The sequence below is a fragment of the Vidua macroura genome, chromosome Z (assembly GCF_024509145.1).
Source record: "Vidua macroura isolate BioBank_ID:100142 chromosome Z, ASM2450914v1, whole genome shotgun sequence".
NCBI lineage: Eukaryota > Metazoa > Chordata > Aves > Passeriformes > Viduidae > Vidua > Vidua macroura.
In genome coordinates, this window is record NC_071611.1 from 72,111,315 (window position 1) to 72,127,123 (window position 15,809).

General features: G+C 48.0%; 1 protein-coding gene and 1 long non-coding RNA gene across 2 annotated transcripts; both read left to right on the plus strand.

Moving 5' to 3' along the window:
- The first annotated feature begins 4,509 nt into the window (after positions 1-4,509).
- On the plus strand, positions 4,510-15,480 carry LOC128822330 (serine/threonine-protein kinase PAK 3-like). The gene is made up of 12 exons (XM_054004025.1): positions 4,510-4,632; positions 4,911-5,246; positions 5,665-5,772; positions 6,155-6,320; positions 6,627-6,690; positions 7,398-7,446; positions 8,196-8,308; positions 8,937-9,054; positions 9,903-10,002; positions 10,450-10,646; positions 13,811-13,948; positions 15,311-15,480. The coding sequence occupies exons 1-12, from the start codon at positions 4,543-4,545 to the stop codon at positions 15,395-15,397; spliced, it is 1,566 nt and encodes a 521-aa protein (XP_053860000.1). The 5' UTR covers positions 4,510-4,542; the 3' UTR covers positions 15,398-15,480.
- On the plus strand, positions 11,923-13,005 carry LOC128822622 (uncharacterized). The gene is made up of 2 exons (XR_008441521.1): positions 11,923-12,117; positions 12,294-13,005. It is a non-coding gene; the product is annotated as an uncharacterized LOC128822622 (long non-coding RNA).
- Positions 15,481-15,809: the final 329 nt, after the last annotated feature.

A 15,809-nucleotide genomic window follows, 5' to 3' on the forward strand; every position in this document is an offset into this window, starting at 1 on the left:
ACACAGAAGCCTCTGGAAATCAGCATCGCCAGTCGCATTCCAGCTTGGAGCAGCTCCTGCGGGCAGGCAGATGCTGCCAGTTTGACTGCTTCCAAAGGGGAATAAAGGCAGCGATGTACATGCTCAGGAGCCCTGGGCATATCCAGGAAACGTGTAAATATGTGGGAGATTTGTGAGGAATTATTTCAGCTGTTATGCCAACAGTGCCTTCTCTCCTGGTTCTGTGTGTTCTAGATGAGTAATGTAACAGTTGGCTCTCCCAATTAAGAGGTAGATAGTATGTGGATGTTACAATGTATAGTGATGTTATTGTAATATATCCTCCCATAGCCTTATTTGCCCTCCCCCTTGTAACAGCCTTGGTAGTCAGGGCTTTTGGGGAGGGCCGGCTTGTGACCAGGAGGCGCGGTGTAACAACACCTGACCTCCAATCAAGATGTAAGAAAGTAATCTCCACCAGTGGACAGCAGAGAAAGAGCTGACTGATAAAACTTTGGAGGGGCTAAGGGTATAAAAGGCAGAGCATCCGTTTTGTAGATGAGCTGCTCGTAATGGTCATAGAGACTCCCAGTGCTGCAATTTTTCCTTATTCAGTCCTTTGTTAAGGTTTATTAAACCTTTAACATTTTAAAAGTGAGGGTCATTTCTCAGATGTGCAGTGCTTTGGGCTATTCTCCTGGTCAGGTTTCCTTTGCTTGGGTCCCATCTGAGTGCTTTGTTGGGGTACAGGCTGTAGGTGCTTGGTGCGTTCTTGGAGATACTCTTGGATCCCTTGAACAGCAGGGTTTGGCCCACAAAGGGAATTTGTGCTACTTTATGACAGAGGAGAACTTCCCAGGCTATTTAGCGTTTGCTGTACAGATGGTTGGTTATTGCTTTGCATCAATTCACAGGCCAATATAGAGGGTTTGCATTGTGATATCAGGGCATGGTTGCCATGCGGTCATGGTGACATCAGAAGGTTGCTGTGGTGCACAGAAGGCCTCAGTGTCAGAGCAGCCCTAGGCCTTGCTCAGTGCAGGATGCTCAGTGCATCCTCCTGGTTGAGGCACATGTCAGTGGGCAGCTGCACACTGACAAGAGCCTTGTTTTTTCTCGTGTTGGAGTGAATCTGCGCAGCAGTGCTACAATGATTGAGCAATTTGCTGCTGCATTTGTCACTGTTTACGGCGTTTCTTATTCCGCCTATTACCTGACTAACCTGGCACGTAAGTAGAGGTTTTCCCTGGGTGTAACCGAACCTGGCTTTTGTATGTCTTCCTGCTCTTAGTGACTGCGTTATTTTGAAACAGAAGGAGCATTAGGGTGCCACTGGTTTGGGAAAGCTCCTGTCAAGAGGTTCAGCTAAAAAGGGGGTGTCTGTAGGCACAGGGGCAGCATTTGCAAGGGAACCTGCAGGGGTTCTGGTCCCTCCACGGGAGAATCTGAGGCAGCAGAGTCTGTCATTTCCTCAGATTGCTGGGACAAGCAAGACAGCTTTGAAAATGTAAACTTTGAAAATGTAAATGAGAACTTCTTGGAAGGCCTTCTAAAAACTCTGCAGTTGTTCCCAGAATTCATGGAAAGCTTCTTTCTTTCTACATTTGTCATGAAAGGATTTGACTGCCTAACTTGACCATTGTCTGAGTGCTAAAATAGTGATTCCCTTTGCAATGAAATGCTAACTCCAAAGCAGTGATTATCTGCTCCTGAACCCTGGAGCTGCTGCTGTGCTGCGTCACAATAGAGCTGCCACAGCTCAGTGGAATTTTGGGGATGCTTTTCTGGGCAACTGTTTCCAGCAAGTTAATGAGAATTAGTGCATACACTGATTAAAAAAAAAAAAAAAAAAAAAAGGGTACTGGAAGGAGAGAATTTTTAAAGATGTGTTATGTGTTTGGTAGAACAGGAGCATTGAGTGTGAAAGAACAATTTGCATTTTCTTGATCATGTTTATATTAATTTACTGGCTAAACAGGCCAAAGTGTAGGCACGACCAAGAATATGGTCCTGATCTCTGGTTGTGTGAATGAATTGTGTCTCCTGGAGGGATGTTGTGAAACGGAAAATACTCTCTGTTTGCAATTCTTGTTCTGTTGGATTCACCAGCCCAGGCAGTTTTGTGACAGCATCTGCTTCATTTTCCCTTGCCCACTACAGGTCACGTGAAGCATGTATTCAGCGGTGCTGATGCTAAGGTGAGTGAGCAAGGAACATTTCATCTTGGTGGTGTTTAGGTATTGTAGAGTACGCTGTGAGCTTAGCCAGAACAAGTAGACTGTTCAGTGCCAGCCATGCAGGCCAAAAGAAAAACCATTTTCATTCCTTCAACAACAAACACCAAGGCAAATCTGGATATTTCCTAATTTCCATCTCAGAGCCTTGAAGTCTTACAAACTAAGATTTGCAGAGAGAATATTGCTTGCTAACACCAAACAAAGATGAATACTTAATAAACAGCAATTTCTATAGAGTTCAATTAGTCCATTTTAATAAAGTCACAGTGAATTAGATTTTATTCCTATCAAACATCAGGGCACTTCCTAAGATAACGTGGTTGTACAACAAGAAGGACAATTTAAAATTATGGATACGGTATTTGAAGTCAAAGGGGCAAGTTTGTAGTGGGGGAGCTGCGTGGGCCCAAAGGACCCAGGGGTGCCGGTCAAGAGCAGCTGAAGGTTGCCAGCGCGTGGCCAGGGAGCCAAGAAGGCCAAGGGTGTCCTGGCCTGTGTCAGCAAGAGTGGGGCAGCAGGAGCAGGGCAGTGAGCGTCCCCCTGGGCTGGGCAGCGCTGCGGCCACAGCTGGGAGTGCTGTGCCCAGTTGTGGGCCCCTGTGAAGCAGAAAGTCCTTGAGGGGCTGGAGCGTGTGCAGAGGAGGACACGGGAGCTGGGGAAGGCTGTGGAGCGCAAGGCCAAGGAGGAGGTGCTGAGGGAGCTTTAGCCTGGACAACGGGAGGCTCGTCAGGGACCTTCAGGCACACTTCCATAGATCCCTGCAAGATAGTGATCTCTACAAATGCTATTTTTTCTGCAAATATCCTCTCACAGCATCCAAGTGCTTTTGACCTTGATTTGTTCACTCTTTCATCTTTTGCTTTCTTCGTTTGTTAGGAGGAGAAGTCCAGTTTCTCATTTCTCAGCAAGGCAAGGCTATTTTCCTCAAACTTTTCTGCCTTTGTCCAGCACTTGTTGAGATTCTTCTAGCTTTTTCTTTTGTAAGGTGACATTTCTGAAGGATGCAGTATTTTTGCATGAGAACACATTGTTTGGGAGAGCGAGATTGGTGCAGAAGGAGCTGTTCTGGTGCCAGGCCAGTCAACAGGGCCTTGCACTTCGCATTCATATTGACAGTACCTCTGCCTTTTTGCAGCCCAGGGAATCAGTATATGTGGTGTTTGGGAATTGAGCAGGAAATCAATGCTCTTGCATTCCAGCTGGTCCTCAGAGATCAGAGGAGGTGGAAGGGGCTGGGCTTTATTTCTGATTACAGCCCCTTTAGCACTCTCAGTGTTGTCAAGTCCAAGAGAAGCACTTGGCCGAGCAGAGATGCTGCAAGAGTGCCATTCCCAGTGCAATGCTCTGGATCTGATTGCATTCCATAAGGACCTAAATGCTCCAGATTCCCCGGGAGTGTGGTTTATTTAAGCAATAGGAGAGCAATCTCGGGAGTGCTGCTGATCAGGGCAATGGCTACCAAGTGTGTGTAGCAACAGAAATGATAGGAAAGAGAGATTATAAGAGTGAGTTCTATATTTCTCTCTCTCTATCTATTTATCTATTTATCTATCTATCTATCTATCTATTATCTATCTATCTATCTATCTATCTATCTATCTATCTATCTATCTGTCTTTTGCATAGCTGAATCTTCTTGGCTCTGGTCCAAAGCAGTTGGAGGTGCAAACTTCACCTAAAGCATCCCTTTCAGGAGAGGATTAGAGACACATTCTGTTGACCAATTCTGAGCAGGCAGAGCTGTTTCCCCCTCCAGATATGGTGTTTTTTTTCCCCTCAGAGCTGTTTTCCTCCTCCAGCCTCTTCGTCCTGAGGCCCCCAGTTAATTCTTTAATTTTCTGCCTGTCCCAGAGAGGTGGAAGAATTCCATGTTTTAGGTGGTGAAGAGAACATGAACTCCAGAAGTGTCTCTCATAAAGGGAGAGCTCACCCAGGAAGCCACCTGCAGAGGCAGGATGGAGCTGTGGGACTGGGCTGGGTGTCAGTCACTACTGAAAGACAAACAGGACATGGCAGGAGCAGAGGGAGGCCCTCACCAGACCCCTGAGAAATGCCACACCTTCCCTGTCAGCTGCCTGAGAGGCTGTTGGAGCTTCAGCCCCAGATGGCCCCTGATTGTAGTGCCAGGGTCACTTTGGAATCTGTGCCTCCCCACAGGCAGAGAATGACCCAGGAGAGCAGCAGCACAGTGCTCTGGGAACGTGTGAGCCCATCAGTCCTTGAGTCTTGGAACACAAATATCCTATGGAAAGTTGAAACCCATCTTCTCTTGCTTTCTGTGCAGATTCTTCCAGAGAAAGAGCAGGAGCAGATTGTGTTATCAGAGATGCCATGCCAGACTCAGGGAGAGCTGAGAGCCCGAGAGCAGGAAGAGCAGCTCAGGCAGCAGGTGGAAGAGCCACAGGAGAATGGCCAGGTAAGCCTGACTCGCCAGGTGTCAGCGGGAAAGGGCAGGAAGAGGTGCATAAAACAGAGCTCTTGGGAGTGAGGAGGCCAGGAGTCCCAGAGGCACTGAAAGCACAGAGCCTTGGAATCTGCAGAGATCAGCACTGGGACAAGAGGGTTCCATTGGAAGCAGGTGTGGGTAGGGAAGCAGAAAGAAGTGGCTGAATAAATGTGATTTTGAGGCTGCAAGAGGAAAAAGCTGAGCCTTATGGCAGCTCCCAGTCACTTGCTCTGCATTTGTGTGTATAGAGCATCAAGGCAGAGCCACAAGCAGAGCAGCCCGAAGCTCAGAGTGCCATCACAGAAGTGAAGAAGAGGAACCAGGAAGACACGAGAAGAATTCAAGAGGAGATGAATCTCCATCAGCAGAGGGGCGATCAACAAAACCAGGTGAGTGAAAGAGTGGCAGCCACTCCACTCGTGGAAGATCCTCTCTCTTGTATTTTACAGAACTTGAAGGAACAGCTGGACACAGACTTTCAGAAAGCTCACGCTAAGATCAAGGCAAGGGAGAAGAGGCAGGAGGAAGAAATTAAAATCATCAGAGAAAAACTTAATCCCCTCCCTCAGGCTCTACAAAAGCAAGTGAGTGAAAGAGGGATAGCCACGGCAGTCACCAAACTGGTGGTTTCTGCCCTTCTGGCCTTCCCAGTGCAGAGCAGCAGGGAGCGGGGTGATGCCTCTGAGTGCCATCCTGCTCTAGTGTGTATCACAGTCACTCAGAAGGACATTTCCTGGTGTGCTGAATCTCAGCTGCTGCCCTGGACAGTGGGACTTGTCCTTTGGCCTTTTGGCCAGCAGTCATCCAAATTGATTCCTGCTGGCCTGTTCCTGCTCTCCTTGTTTCTTGAGGTGTTTTTACAGGGGAATATGGTGACCCAGATGGAGGATTGAAACAAGCTGTCTGTATCCCTTGTAAATCTGTTCTTTCCTCACAGTCAGTGACTCTTGACTGACAGGGACAAGCTGTAGTCTCTGACTGCTTTGTTCTGTTTGACTCGAGGTGCAAGTGTTGACATCTCACCGGGCAGCCAGCAAAGACTTCCGGCAAATGAGTGGCAATGAAGAGCCCCGAGGCTGGCGTGAGGCACAGGAAGTGTCCCCACCAAAGGTGCTACAGTTTGGGCATGACCTGAAAATGGTGCAGGAAAAGAGGACAGAGTGGGGGGAGGTAGAACATTTGAATAGGGAGCTGCACGTGCGTCTGAAGCCCTTGGAGGGGGAAAGGCATCCTTGAGTGGAAGTAGAATGGTCATTGTGGCAGTGATCCTTCAGAAAATCCATGAAAATGGACCATGAATCTGGCCATCCACTGGAGTAGAATTAGCCTTTGGTTTTGACCCATCCAGTTTGAGAAGTGGACATCAGAAAAAACCCACTTAAGAGCCTTGCATGTTGCTGACAGCACCTTCCTAAGGGCTTGCATTTGAAATGGAATCTCAGGCTAATCTCTGCCAGCCACCTTTCTGACATAAACTCATTTCTGGTCCCAGATCTACAAGGGCTTTGTCACCAAACCTGCTGCAGCAACAGCATGGTCTAAAGGAGCCTTTGCTCTCCAACCTGAGAAGTGGAGCCGGGGCGGTTTGTTCATCTCCAGTGCTGACCCAGCTGCTGCTCAGCAACAGGAGATCAAGGATGACTCCCTGGAGCTACTGAGTACGTCTGCTGTATTTCTTGTCTGAGGGACAGTCTATTGTGTGCAGGTGTCAGCATAGCTGTACCAAATGTTTTTCCTGAGTTTGGTGTCCCAGGGACATTTAGAGACATTTCTCCACAGGAACTGCTGTAGAAAAGCAGTCTCTGTGCTGGCCACCTGTGCTGCAGAGCTGTCTGCCTGGTTGTTGTTGTTACCCAGCCGAACACAAAGGGTTCAAAGCTTCAGGCTCTGGGTCTGTCTTTTGAATCTCCTGGAAGCTGGGATATCTGCTTTAAAGTGAGCATTTTGCATTTTGTTTCCCTCAGGGAAAATAGTGAACATGGAAAATCCCATGATGAAATACACTGAACTGGAATATATTGGCAGAGGGTGAGTCCAACCACAGTTACTTCTACATAACCATGGGCCAGGTGTTTTTCTGGTGGAATATCTATGCAGTGTGAAGTCAGAGCAGCTGCAAACAGACATCTCTCCCCATGTTCAGACACTGGGGATACATTGTCCCATCTCTCAGTGCTGCTCCGAATTCGTGAGTGTGCCCAGAAGGCATTGGCAGAGACACCTCCATGCTGCCAAGTTCTTGCCTGCAGCAAGGAACAGGACCTGGAAGATCTCCTTGTCTCTCAAGTGTGGGACAGTTCTGTGTTAATTTCCTGAGCATTTTTGTATATCTCCAAATCATACAGCCACACTAATAAAAGGGGAAGAAACGTGCTTGCCTGAAAGAGCAACCTACTCCCTGATAGCTGTCAGATAACAGTTCTCAGGAACATTTCTTTCCAAAAGATTGCTGAAGGAAATACCCCATGGTCAGGATAAAAACTGCACAGTTTAGAACCTGAAACCCAAAATGAAAGAAGGAGCTCTCCTTAGGAGCTGAGGCAGTAAACAGCAACGCTTCAGGGACAGGCCCAGTGCCCATGCACTTGAGAGGAAAATGCATCATCTGCCTTCGGGCAGAGCCCGCCTGCATCCGGCAGGTTTTAGGCATTTGCAGCAGAGATCTCCTCTGTGGACTGGCTTTCACTGCAAGATCTAAATGTCTTCTTCTTTCTTTGCTGCTTTTTTGTTTCTAGGACTTTTGGAGATGTTTGCAGAGCACTTGACAATGCCACAGGAGAACAGGTAATTGTCAACATCTCCCGCAGAGCCTCTGGTGTGAGCAGCTGTGGCTGGAGTTTGAGTAGAGCTGTGCTGAAAAGGCACAAGAAGCACAGACTGCTACCAGCCTGCAAAATACATTTGGGACAGTCTTTGTCCTTCTCAGCTGCCAGAAGGAAGGCAAGGAGGGCAGCAGTTCCTTTCAGAGAAGGATGTGCTCATTCGCTCTCTATTGCTAAAACAAAGGTGGTGCCTTTGAGCATCTCACTGCTCTTTGGGGCTACGGCTTCAGAGTCCTGAATTGTCATTTCTGCTTGCCAGCAAATGCATCTGAAAATTACTGGTAGTTCCTTAGCCACCTGCAGTGCTGCACTGGAGAACTGCACGTAGGGAGAGATCTGCACGGCATCCCTAAAAGCCCTAAGTCCTGCCCATAGCCCGAGATGTATCCACAGAGTATTAAGGCATGGATTACTTCTTCTGAATCCCAGACAAAGCAGCAGGGAGTGTGCTCAGAGCTTTGTGGGTGATAGTTGAGACACCACAGTTACCAAGTGGACAAGGCAAAACCTCAGTGGCCACGTGTCCTGTAAGTGGCCTCCAAGGGAGCAGAGAAATGGGCTGTTGCAATGTCAGTTCCTAATTACTGCAATGCCCAATCACAAGGCAGTTTGGCACAGCTCGGCTGTGGCATTGCAAAATCACTCGCTCCATGTGCCTTGTGGTCTTGTGCCGCCAACTTCTCAAGTTACTCATTTTCAATGTCATTTTAGGTGGCCATAAAGAAAATAAATCTCCAAGAACTGAGGAAGAAGGAACTAAAAGTCAATGAACTCATGCTCATGAAGACAAATAAGAATCCCAACCTGGTCAACTGTTTAGACAGGTGAGTTGTTGTGAATGTTTGTTTACATATTGCAAACATGCATGGTAAAATTCCACTTTGTTCACTGGCAGAAAATAGAGCTGTAATTATTGGTTAATTATTATTGCTCTGCTCATCTCCAGTGGATGGGAAGAGAGTGCATCTTGTCTGCATGAGTCTTCCGTGGTACACAGAGTTTGAAAATGATTCAAAAACCTGCATCACTCATATCTTACTAAATCAATAGCCTGTAAGTTCACAGCCACCACATTGTTTTGGGGCTTGATTTTTTTCAAGAGTCCTCTTACATCCAGATAAACTAACATGGATTTCCCTTGGATTGTGTCCCCTCTTTTCCATTGCTTTGCATGCCAGGAAGACTAGGTGCTTATTTCCAGAAACACACAGTTTGACAGGTTTTTGATCTGTTCCTAACCTGCAGTTTTTACTTGCTGGCTATTGAAGACATCTCCTTTTTTCACAGCTGTGCCTTTCTTCTTGAGACAGATTGCAAACAACGCACAGCCTAGAGGGAATGTCTATTCCTTTCATTCTGTCCTTGTCACAAAGGGACTTGGAAACAATAGTCAATCAAGAAAACAACCTAGCCATGCATGTTTATCTCCATGCTCTTGTTTCCTTCTTTCAGCTACCGTGTGGATGGGCAGCTCTGGCTGGTCATGGAGTACATGGACGGAGGCACTCTGAGCGATGTCATCAGCAAGACCTACCTGTCTGAAGACGAGATGGCAGCCATCAGTAGGGAGGTCAGCAATCCCACCTGTGCTGCCCAGGGCTTGGGCAGGATTGTCTGGGAAACAGGGCTCCGACCTGGAGTGATTTCATGTGCCAAGCTTTGTTTCTGTGTTGCTGGTATGCTATGGGCAAGTAAAAGCCTCTCAAGTGAAATGCCTGCCAGTGCCCCTGCACTCACAGCAGTTAGTTCTTGTACTCATATCTCCTACTGTTGTATTCTCACTGTCCCTTGTATCTGTATTTGCTGTTCTCCACCTTGCCTCCCTAAACTTTCATCCCCAGCCTGTCTGCACTGCATTCCTTGCCTGTAAAAGCAAAGGTGCTGGTGGCAGCATTTGAAATGATCAGCAAAGAAAAAAGAGAGACTCATTTCTCACAGTCATCAACTGAAAAGGACAGTAGTGCAGCCAAAATGCTCTTTGCTTCAGGAAGGTGACTGTTGTGATACTTCCAAGCCTGTGCTGAGGCCAGCAACAAAACCTGTGTCATGCAGCCTCCCACCCAAAGTGATCCACTTCACACCAAAGGGAGGGACTTTTTCTTCCTTGGCAAAACCCCTCACTTGTCCTCTGCATGGAGAAAGCACATCCACAGCAGCAGCAGCCATGCTGGCTGGTTTGCAGGGGACAGTCTACAACAACAGCAGGTGCTGTTGCTCTTTCAAAAGCTGACATGCCTTTTCCTTAGAAAGGTCCTGCTCTGCAAGTGGTGGAGCAGCAAGCTCTTCCTCACAATCGCACTCTGTTCTGCCATTACTCACCATTCCCCTGCAGAGGGAATCTTTTAGAGCTGTTTCCTTTCTTGTGTAATGAAATGACATCACTAATTTTTGCCCTCCTGTTTCTGTTTTCTCTCTCAGTGCCTGCAAGGCCTGGATTTTCTTCACTCGAACCACGTGATCCACCGAGATGTGAAGAGCAGCAACATCCTTCTTAGAACCGACGGCTCTGTCAAGCTGGGTCAGTGTATTCTTGGTCAGGTGCAGCATTCCAGGGATGTGGGCTGTGGGGCTGCTTTGAGTGACTGCCAGCTCCCCAGCAATGGTGCTGGTGGCAGTGCAGGGCCCCTCACTGTGAGCTGATGACACAGTTGCAACGTGCACAGAGGTATAAGGAACCACGAGAAGTCAAGTGTGGCATTGCTCTGTGTGTGTCCCTTCCAGAGGGAGGGAGCTACAATGTAAAGCTTCAGGGGAATGAAGGCCACTGCTATGAGCAGCCTTAAAATAACCTGGGATACTTTGGAAGTAGCCAATTCCATTCTTCCTTGGCTAAAGCCCCAAGGAAACCAAGCGTGGACAGTTCTCCAGGAGACTCATCAGCACATTCTTAGACTGAGAGTGGGGAATTCTTTTGCTTGATTTCCTAACTTGAGCTGGCTTTCATGGTTTGTTTTTTTCTCCACAGCTGACTCTGGCCTCTTTGCTCAGCTCACCCCTGAGCAGAGTCGACGGAGCTCAGTGGCCGGCATTTCTGGGTGGATGGCGCCTGAAGTGGTGACAGGTCAACCATGTGGCCCCAAAGTGGACATATGGTCTCTTGGAATCGTGGGCATTGAAATGGTGGAACGAGAAGTTCCTTACTGGAATGAAACTCCTGTTTCGGTAAAGTGCAAATACTCACTGATCCTGCTTGTCTTTCTCACCTGTCCCATGGTCAGTGTGCCATTGGACTAAATCCCATTGCCATTTGCTGGCACCACTTCCACCAAGGTCCCCTTCTAAAAATGTCCCTGCAGCACATCAGTATCTGCTGTCGATTTGGTTGCATCAGAAGGGAAGAGGAAGGTAACCAGTTCAGAAACCTAACCAGTTCAGAAACCTGCCATTTTGGCCTCCAGCCATGCCTGACATGTCTGATTTGCTTTTTGAACCCAGCTTCAGTTGCTGAAGGACAAGAATTTTTCAGTGGAGAGGTTAGACATGTGATAAATAGCCTGAGAAATGGAGGTTAGACCTTCCCAGTTTCAATTTTATAGAAAAATAAAAAGAAAAAAAGAAACAGAAAAAGAAAAAGAAGAAGAAAAAGAAAAAGAAAAAGAAAAAGAAAAAGAAAAAGAAAAAGAAAAAGAAAAAGAAAAAGAAAAAGAAAAAGAAAAAGAAAAAGAAAAAGAAAAAGAAAAAGAGAAAAAACCACCAAAGCTATGCCCAAGTAGTTTTGTGTAGGAGCGATGGTGGGTAGGACAGTCAGGGTGGACAGAAACGAGAGATCTTTGAAGCCAGGTCTTGGAACTTTTGGTTTATTGCAAAGGGCGTGGCTGCAGGGGCCCTGTTTGGAGCTGCCAGCCACAGCTCGGAGCAGGCCCAAAAGAGGAGCCCAAAAGAGAGACCTGAAAGAGCGACGAAGTTCTGGTTACAGCCCACTAAATCTTCTTCTGTGCTGAATATTCTAATTGTCACTAACCAATCTAGTACAAGATACAGATCCTATAGCATTTACCTACAGCCTATAGGAATAATTACATTACCATACTGTGTTACATTTTAAACCTTAAAAACTACTCTTTGCACCCTGAAGGGGATTGCCTTCAGCCAGCCATACCATTGTTTTCCAGTTGCTCAGTAACTAAGGCTAGTAACTATCTCAAAGCTTACTTTCATTTCAATCTCGCTTATAGTTTCCATATTCTAAAAATCTTTTGCCAGGCAATCATATTTAGAAGGTTTTCCTGTTTCATCTTCCCCAACACTTTTGCTTTCTTGTTCTTTTTTTAACCACAGCACATCAATTTTCCTCCAAACTGTAGCATCTTTTCCCAATCCTGTGGGTGTTCAAAACTTTCAGGCTTTCAAATCATTTGTACATTGTTCAGTCATGTGTGTGGGTGGCCTGGATAAGTTTAGGATGTGTTTTTCTCCGACTGCAGTTAGAATTGTACACTAAACTCTTGGCTGTTTCTGGGTACTTTAACAAGTTGATGAACTTGCAGCCAGGTGCCCGGGGCTGGGATCCAACGTGGGCGGTTGATGCCGGTGCTGTGTTCCTTTACCACAGGAGCAGGGCCACCCCTGGCTTGCACAGTTCTAAGGACAGTGAGGACTCCAGCTCCCTACCATGTCCAGTGGCTGAGCTCAGGTGCAGAGAGACAGGATAAAACCCTCTTTGTGACCTCTGGGGGTGTGGGAAAAGGAAAGAAAGCTGCCATAGTAATTTATACTCAAGGGGAGTGTGTTTGCTGTTTTAGGCTTGGAAATTTTCCTCTGGCTTGAAGAGGATAATAACAAAGTCTTTTTGGTCACCATCTATTTCAGTGCCACCAGCACAGAGCTGTTAGTATTGTGATAGGCATTTTTATGGAGACCAGGCCACAGCCTGGTGCCATGGAGAGCCAGCCAAAACCTCCCATTTCTTACCCAACACTTTCTGCGATGGGGACACCATTAATGCATTGCTTGAGTATCCAAATGAGCAGAGGGTGACCATAGGGATGGCACTTCTTCTGATTTGACCTTGAAAAGGTTTCCTTTTGCCACTTAAAGAAACTGAAACTTGCAGCTCAGAGACAGAGCTGCAGGTGGTTCCTGTGTGCCCAGACAGGCATTTTCATTCTGTTGCATCCTGGAATTGGGTTTTAGGGGTTCTTATTTGTGTTAGCTAGCCCAGTCCTGTGTACCCCTGTGCTTTCTCCATGTCATTCCCCCCCCTGCAGTTTCTGGCCCCATGCTGCCTGCCTTTGGGCATTCCCTCTGCTGCTCCTGTAGCCACTGGCCCCGGGAAACCCCATGCCTGCCGCCCCATCGCCACGATCCCACTCAGCCCGAGGCTCGGTGCCCACCCCTGCGGGGTTCTCTGGTTGGTCGCTGTCCTCCGTCATCACTGGGGGGCGGCGTCTGCCCTCCCTATCACATCCCCTGCATCATCCCGCTCCCGGGTCCCGCCGCCATTTTCCCCACGTGGAGTGGGAAGCGCGGGTCGCTCCCCCCCCACTGCAGCTCTCAGCGACAATAAAGCCTTCCTGCTCTCCTCGTGGGTGATCTGGACATTCCTTCCCTCTTTATCTCGGATCCCGTAGCGCGGGCGACAGAACCCGGCAGACCCCGACCCGCGTGCCGGTGACAGCAGGCACAGTCTAGGATTCTTCACTGTTTTCATTTCTCCATTTCTCCACTGTTTCATCTCTCCTGCGGCATGTGGGAGAGAAGCGGCGAACCCAGAAGTCCGGGGGGAGGCGGCGTCGGAGGCCCGACCGGGGAGAAAGAGAGAATGCCGCATCATCCCAATACATTTGTGCAGGCATCTTAAACTGTCTGTGTTGAATATGAGATTCCAAATGTTTGCTTCCTTACCTGAGGAATACCTGGCAGATTTCCTTTCTTGCCTTCCACGTACCGCTGTTTTCTAGAAGAGGACAAGAAGCTCGATGAGTTTTGGTTTATGACCACTGTGCTTAAGGGACCAACAAGCACTGCAGAGATGCCTTTCATGTACTAATCCTTGGAAATAGTAGAGTTAGTTAGTGTAGCAGAGTCCTTCTTCTCAAAAGCCTGTCAAGCTGGTGTGAATCCTCTGAGAAGGAAACATTTTTCCTTTGCTGATGTAGTTCCCACTAACTAGGTCAGTCAATGAAATCAGCTGCCAAGGCAAGATCTGCTGAATGCTGGAAAAGCTGTGGCTGCATCAGGGTTTGGGTTTTTGGTTGATAAAGGAAAGTCATCTCTGGGTCTCTCCAGGGCAGTTTCTGCAGAGTGGAGCTTAAACAATGGGATCTGAGAGAGCAGTTACAGATGGGAAAGAAGCAGATGGAGCCTGGTGTTTCCTTTTCCTGCAGGCTCAACTCCTGATAGCCACAGGAGGGAGACCAAAGCTGCGGCAGCCCAACCTATTTTCACCTTGCCTGCGTGACTTCCTGAGCTGCTGCCTGCAGACAGATGAGGCACGGCGCTGGTCTGCCAAGGATCTCCTGCAGGTAAAATGCAAAGGGGCTGCAGGTGAAAGAGTGTCTGAGGGATGGGCTCCTCCTCCAGTGAGGTCCAAGGCATCAGATGAGCCCCCGTTCCTCCTCACCTCCACTCTTGGTGCTGTTCAAATGAAAACAGTGAAGAATCCTAGACTGGGCTGGGCTGGCAGGGCCCTGTGAAGGTCATCTGGTCCAAGTGTCCTGCAATGAGCAGGGACATCTTCAAAGAGATCAGATTGCTCAGAGCCCTTTCCCACCTGACCTGGAATACCTGCAGGAATGGGGCACCTACAAGCTCTTGGGACAACCTGTGCCAGTGTTGCACCATGCTCCGAGTAAACAAGTTCTTCCTCAGACTTACTCTGACTTGATCCCCATTTTGTTTAAAAATATTTGCCCACATTCTATTGTTAACTGGCCCTGATAAAAAAGATGTCCCCCATTTTCTTCAAAGCCACTCTGAAGTCTTGGAAAGTGGCAATAAAGTCTCCCTGGGGCCTGTTCTTCACAAAGCTGAATAACTCCACCTCTCTCCGCATTTCCTGAGAGGACAGGTGCTCTGTTTTCTGGCTGTTTCTGACACCCTGTTTTGTAATTTGGTGGGGTGTTCAGTTTTATCTAATGGCAAAAGAACTGAAGTAGAGCAATGCAGGGTACAGAGCCATGAAATGGTGGTGGAGGAACCCAAGGAAGCCAGTCCTGGCAGAGCAGTCTGGAGAGATTTGGCTGTGGGCAGGAGGGGCTGTGGGGGGCTCACTGTGAGCCTCTGAGGGGCCCTGGTTTGTGCCCCCCACCCCACCCTTAGAGGTTTCTGGCATGCAAACAGGGGCAGCTGAGAGGGACTTGTCCCAGCCCCATCTGCTGCCTGGCACGCTCAGGCAGAGGGGAACTGGCCCAGGCTTACTGCCAGGCTGTGTGGCAGAGAGGGAACTGCAGCAGCCAGCGCCACTTGGCTGGCCCTGCTGGGAAGGAAGGTGCCATCCAGCACAGGAGGGGCAGGGCATGGAAAGGTAGACACTGCTCTGTCTCCCTGTGGAAATTAGCACGGTGCCTGTCTCTCAAAGACAGGGACCTATGTGGGTCATTGGAGTTTCCTGAAAGGAAGAAACCCCAGGGACAGAAAGCACCATTTCTAGAGCACTGGCAAGGCAAAAATCCCAGCTAGATGAAGACAACACAATAAAGAGATGAATGGGATTCTGGGCCAGGTTTGCCTGTGATGGCAAGGTCCTGCACATAAAAGATGGAGGTGCAGATGGTCCCATTGGTCCTCTTTCTGCATCTTTCTAGGAGCCAGAGGAATCCTCTGAAATACTGAGCTTGGAAAGTCATGATTCAGTATTCTTTGTTGTTTTTTTTTTCTTTGGGCAGCATCCGTTTGTAACACTTGCTGAGCCTGCGTCCAGCCTGGTGCCACTGATTGTTTCAGTGAAGAAGAGGAAGGAGACAAGAATGTGATAATCACATCAGGACCATTACCATTGACTTAGAGTAGGATTGTAGGTTAGAGTTAGGGTTAGGGTTAGGGTTAGGGTTAGGGTTAGGGTTAGGGTTAGAGTTAGGGCTAGGGTTAGGGTTAAGGTTAGGGTTAGGGTTAGGGTTAGTGTTAGAGTTAGGGTTAGGGTTAGGGTTAGGGTTTGGGTTAGGGTTAAGGTTAGGGTTAAGGTTAGGGTTAGGGTTAGGGTTAGGGTTAGGGTTAGGGTTAGGGTTAGGGTTAGGTTTAGGGTTGGATTGTCTAATCGGACTTGGAACAGTAGGATTGGAAATGAATAACGTTTCTGAAACCACAACTCACCTTGAAGATTCCCTTCTTCCTCACTCTCCAAATAACCTCGAGATTTCCTTCTGAATTGTCAATTGTTTCCAGAAG